Genomic DNA, 5,296 nt, shown 5'->3' with positions numbered 1-5,296 from the left:
AAGAGCTTACATGGGAAGTTTAAAATAGTGGAGATAAAAAGTCATAAGTGTTATGGAAGTTGAAGTGAAAACTGCAAAAACATTAAAAGACTGATAGAAAAAAAATGGAAAAAAAATACAATTTTTTATTAATGAAAATAAAATAAGCAACAATAAATGTTACGCTTCAGCTTTTAGATATATATATATATATATATATATATAGATATAGATGAGGCATTTATTTATGAGATGGGTGGATCATGGTCCACTCAGTGCACCCAATAATTTCTTGGATCAATGGAATTGCATAGGTACTTGACATTGTAATTTCAAAATTATAAATTTATAGAACTACAAACTTCCAGAATAAAATGGATCCAATCATCCAAACATTTACAAATGACACAATCATACAAGCAAAAGTAAATTCATCTAAAATAATTTGAGACATACAAATAGAGCCCCGTACAACTAAATAACCCTAATTTTTTTTTTCTCCCTTCTTTGTGTGCTGTCTTGTAGTCAAACCCTCATGACTGGAAAATAAAAATATTTTTTGAAAGGAAAAATGCTTCAAATAAATAATAGTGGGTCGTACTATGGCTTCCTTCCCACGGCTTTGCCACAAAGCAAAGCATTAGCAGGAATGTCATATTCATTGGCAAGGTTGTGGGCTGCATTCCAGACTCTGAGATACAATTGTTGCCCAAGGTACTGCCTATCCCATATTGCAGACCTGAAGTTCCACATACCTTGATTGTCCAAGGAGATCAATATTGAGGTCCAAGAGTTTGGATACACCTGCAGGAATATGCAAAGCATATTAGGAAAAGTATATAAAAGAATCATATAAAAATAGCCATACGGTCATTTAGTTACTTCTTGTGACCTTTATAGCTAATGTCTTAAGTTGAGCAGTCAATGGATAACATAAAGATGATACTGGATCTTCCACGCTATATTGTGCAGTCTTATCCTCATGGTGACTGATATTGGTGGAAACCATCTAATGTGCTATTTCTTAACAAGTATCCAAAGGACATTTTTATAAAATGACTTGACAGAGGTGCCGTAGATGTTTACTCAAGCGGTGCCATAGATGTTTACTCAAGCAAGTATTTCAATTTTTTTTTTTTTTTTTAAGAACAACTTGTGCTCTTAGCAAAATATGTTGACTGATATATATGTCTTGTCCAATGCAGTATATGAAGCTTCCAACAATTCCAAGCATATATAATATATTTTTTGTTTACATAAAAATGTTTGTTGAGTCAATTCAACACAATATGAATTATCTATTATATTCTATATTGGTCGACTTTGACTAGTAAGTTGAGGTTCCATATATAGTTGATCTCAATAATTTTGGGAATAAGACTTGGTTGTTGTTATGTGTGTATGAGTGTTTGTTTTCTATGGTTTATTTCTCTGTTTCTGAATTGAGGATGATTAGATCCGTCCTCAAAGTGCAGAGAGTATCTAGTGCAACCATTTTATGCAACAAGTGGGATTCACACAGCCATTTACATCCCCTATTGTGAGGAATCCTTTGCGTGCAATGTGTGTACTAGACACTGCCTCCCCAAAGTGATTATGTGTTGAATTTTCACTTTCAGCCAATAAAAAAAAGACCCTTTACAGCAGTGAATAATAGACAAGGCATTTCCCACTATGATCTGGAAAAATATCAAGGGAACAGTACATCAAGATTGGTTAATTTACCTGAGCAGTATGTCTAGTTAGAGCATCAACCAGATTATAGGTGCTTCTTTTGGCTTGTGTCCACTGTCCGGAACCATAACTGCATTTGTTGAAATGATAATTAGTACAACCTACCTAAACTCACAAGAATTAAAAGTCCAATGAAGAAACTAACTTACCCAACAACCCAAAAGTCATAACCATCAAGATGCCAAGACTGAAGGGTTTTTTCATTGTTTTGGAAAACAACTTCAATAAAATCATGGAGGGAGGCTGGAATAACAGAGGTACTTAAATATGCTGGACCATCAGAGGGAAGACTTTGGATGGAATCCAAGCTGAAGATGCCAGGGATGTTGAAATAATCAGCAAGTTTCAGAGGGGTGTCAGCATTAATGTAGGAGACCCTGTTAACAGCATAACGCTGTTTTCCATTAATTAAAGGGGCTGAGTTGGCCAACACAATCGTCTTTACAGGTGTTATTTTCCCATAATGGTATGAACCCTGAGGGTTAGGCCTAGCTGCACTTGCTGTCAAATTCCACCTATAAGGAGAACAAAGTTTAGAACAACAAAACCAAAGCATTACACTATAAAATCATTATACCCTTAGGCTTATTTTGCAAAGGTCTTCTTATTGCATACCTGAAGGTTCTGGCTTGCTTCATAGACCAGTGTACTTGGTAAGTAGGACCAGCTGGCAAGGGTCCAGAGACGCGGGTCTGAGAGTTCGTGTAGTGTAAAACTGCATTTGCTGAAAGAACTTGCTTAGTGAATCGTGTGGATGCAACAATGTAGTAGTCCTTTGGAGGCTGATTTAAGGTTACTAAGACAGCCACGGATTGGCCAACATGTACATCAAGAGAGTCATATGTGTCTTGAACGGTATGAGATCCTTCGACCTCAACTAACTTCAGTGAATGGCCCTGAATTCTAAAGTTCAACGAGGTTGCTAAGCCCACGTTTGAGATCCTGAACATGTAGGTTTTACCTGAAAACATAAGAAGCAGATAGATGTTAAAGAAATATTTTTGATATGAGTGTATGTGAGAGTTACTTAGAGAAGTCAAAATAGGCCAAGTGCTAAATTGTTCTTCAATGAATCAAGAATATAGCAAACTAATTATTGAGGATGACCTTGATCACCGTTGAAGGTATTTTGAGCCTGGCCATTTATAAGGATACCATCAGGGAAGGGAAGAGATTTCCCTGAGTCCAAAGATTGCTGCAATGTCTGCAAACATCATGAGAAATTATTATGAGAGGTCTAAACAAGCCATTAGGAGTATTACACAAAAGGTAAAAGTTGTCAAATTCTACATTTTCCAAGTAGCACGTAGCACTAAAGCAATGTTTTCCTTCAGAATTAAATGATGGCTGGCTATATGATTTAAAGACCCAGATAGGCTCAAAATATTCACCTCAAAGGAAAAGGAAAGAGAAACTTGGAAGATTAAAAACACATTTCAAACCAACATTATGTCTAGCGGTTTCTGAACTACCACACAGGGTTCAAGTCCAAGGAAAAATAAGAGAGAAATACAACGGAAGAATGGTCTCTTTGATAGAAATTTTGTAAGAAGAGTGGGATGAACTACAACCAATAAGCTTAACTAGCTAGCAGCCATTTGATGTGCAATGCTTCTGTCACAGGTGAAGAGTAAGAAAGAGCTTTAAACAGCTTTTATTGGCTCAAATGACCAAAATCCGTGGCCCTGGATAGATTCACAATTCCTATTGAAATGTTGACGTCCTACAGCGTTGCTTTGACATTTTCTGGAATGATTATAGAAAATTCTCGGGCAAAATGGCTAGGAGAAGTGGATTTTTGGTAGTAAACATAGAGCCTAATGTAATCATCCTTCAAACAAATGCACATAAAGAGTGCCATTTCTATAAGGATAGCAGTGTCAATGAAATATGTGTGCATTCAAACAAAGAAAAAACATTATATCTCACTGACCTTACGGTCGGTTTTGAACCAATCACCGGCAAGTAAAGTGAAATCTCCATCAGGAGTTGGAAACGGGATTGGTATCAGAGGTCTCTCATAGACATTGAGTCCTCCAAACCCTCCAGAAGCTTTGTGCAGTAGAATAGACGGGAAATAGGTGAAGGTTCCAATCTGATCCTTGACTTGAAACTTGTAAGTGAAGTTCGAATTTGGAGGGATAGGGCAATTGGTACCTAGCACTCCATCTTGCCATGAGTTCTTCCTTTGTTTAATACCATTCCTATTTGTCATAAAACAAGTTATCAGTACTATGCCACAACCACATTATCTGGTATGAAGGTAAAGAAACTGCAAATACAAATTTCATATCATACTAGTACTACTCCATTTTACAAAACTACAACATTTTAACATTTGCTGTTAGCGAATTTCTCAATTCAATTTTACAAAGCTAAGCACCAAGTTAGAAAATAGAAGAAATTGGGATTTTGAAACAATCAGATTTTTAATCAAGTTAAATCCAAGAAAACAAAAATCTCTAGATATTCTAGGGTGAGGTAAATTATCAAAGGTCACTGGATTATTAAAACTAGCACACAGAACCGTCATTGTCAATTTTAAAGGTAGACTACTATTTTAAGTTACTGAAAGTCTGAAACTTTCCAAACTTGAACAATGTTTTCCATAATACCAAAGAAACTATCAAAACTCAAAAGGCAAAGCTACTCAAAGAAGCTACATTGTTGCCTTTCCCCAAACTTCATAAAACAACAACCAAAGCCTTAGTTCCAAAAATTTTGGGGTCGACTATAGATCCTTAACAAACTAATTAGGATTGGCCACACTTCCTAATAACAATTTATAAAACAAAAAACAAAACACTGGCATGTGAGCAGCATAGAAAAAAAAAATGAGAACCTTGAGCCCAGATCTGCGTAACATAAAAGGGGCAAGTCATAGACAGAGCAATACTCAGTTACTCACCATGTCAATAGGAAAGGCTCATCCAGTTTGTTAATGAGGTTAAGGATGATGTTGTTATTAGTTACCACATCAAGTCTAGGACCAGGAAATTGACCATTGATAAGGATTACCTTCAAAAATCAAACACCGTAACATTAGAAAATCAAAAACCCCCCAACTCTTTAGTCAATAATCCAAGACAATAAGATTCAATACCAACCTGTTGGGGTACACCCAGAGGAGAAAGAGTCCCATATGTCACAGTCCATGTGAAATACTTATATGGGTCATCTGCTGTCACCTGAGAAACGCTGAAAAGTGCCAAAACTCCACAAAACACATGGAGCATTAGCAGCAAAGCTGATTTTTCCATTGGATCTGCCAAAACAAAGCCACCCCATTAGTCATAATAATACAAAACAATACCAAAATTGGATAGAATGTTATAACAATGAAATGTAAAACATCAACAGCATTACCAATTTTTTGGGGCGGAAAAGAGTCAGTTGCTTTGGGGTCACAGTGGGAAGTGTGGCTATCAGTAGACTAGACAGGACAGCCTTATATAAGAACAACGCGGGAAAAAAAGCTTCACCGGGTATGTGTGAAATTTTTTAGTACTGTTTGCAACTGGGTAGTAGCAAATTTCTTTTTTGATTAGTTGAGTTGTGCTTTTTTTATTTTATTTTGAAATGT

The 5,296-nt window shown here is 36.2% G+C and overlaps 1 protein-coding gene across 1 annotated transcript; it reads right to left on the bottom strand.

Annotated features, from left to right (window-relative positions):
- Positions 1-267: 267 nt before the first annotated feature.
- LOC115995187 (L-ascorbate oxidase homolog) lies at positions 268-5,296 on the bottom strand. The gene is made up of 9 exons (XM_031119647.1): positions 5,080-5,296; positions 4,821-4,978; positions 4,622-4,731; positions 3,647-3,917; positions 2,821-2,917; positions 2,329-2,674; positions 1,863-2,228; positions 1,705-1,783; positions 268-783 (listed from the first exon to the last, which is right to left on the bottom strand). Exons 2-9 carry the CDS (start codon positions 4,971-4,973, stop codon positions 580-582), a joined length of 1,626 nt encoding a protein of 541 aa, XP_030975507.1. The 5' UTR covers positions 4,974-4,978; positions 5,080-5,296; the 3' UTR covers positions 268-579.

Source organism: Quercus lobata, chromosome 6 (genome assembly GCF_001633185.2).
Source record: "Quercus lobata isolate SW786 chromosome 6, ValleyOak3.0 Primary Assembly, whole genome shotgun sequence".
NCBI classification, from domain to species: Eukaryota; Viridiplantae; Streptophyta; class Magnoliopsida; order Fagales; family Fagaceae; genus Quercus; species Quercus lobata.
The sequence above is the reverse complement of the archived record's forward strand: the minus strand, read 5'-3'. Positions and strand labels throughout refer to the sequence as shown.

Bases quoted from the DNA above. Each gene is read 5' to 3' on its own strand.
- LOC115995187 (XM_031119647.1), bottom strand. From the start codon at position 4,973: ATGGAAAAATCAGCTTTGCTGCTAATGCTCCATGTGTTTTGTGGAGTT. The intron at 4,732-4,820 runs GTTGGTATTGAA...TGATTTTTGAAG, and splicing joins CTCTGGGTGTACCCCAACAG to GTAATCCTTATCAATGGTCA. The intron at 1,784-1,862 runs GTAAGTTAGTTT...CAACAAATGCAG, and splicing joins TATGACTTTTGGGTTGTTGG to TTATGGTTCCGGACAGTGGA.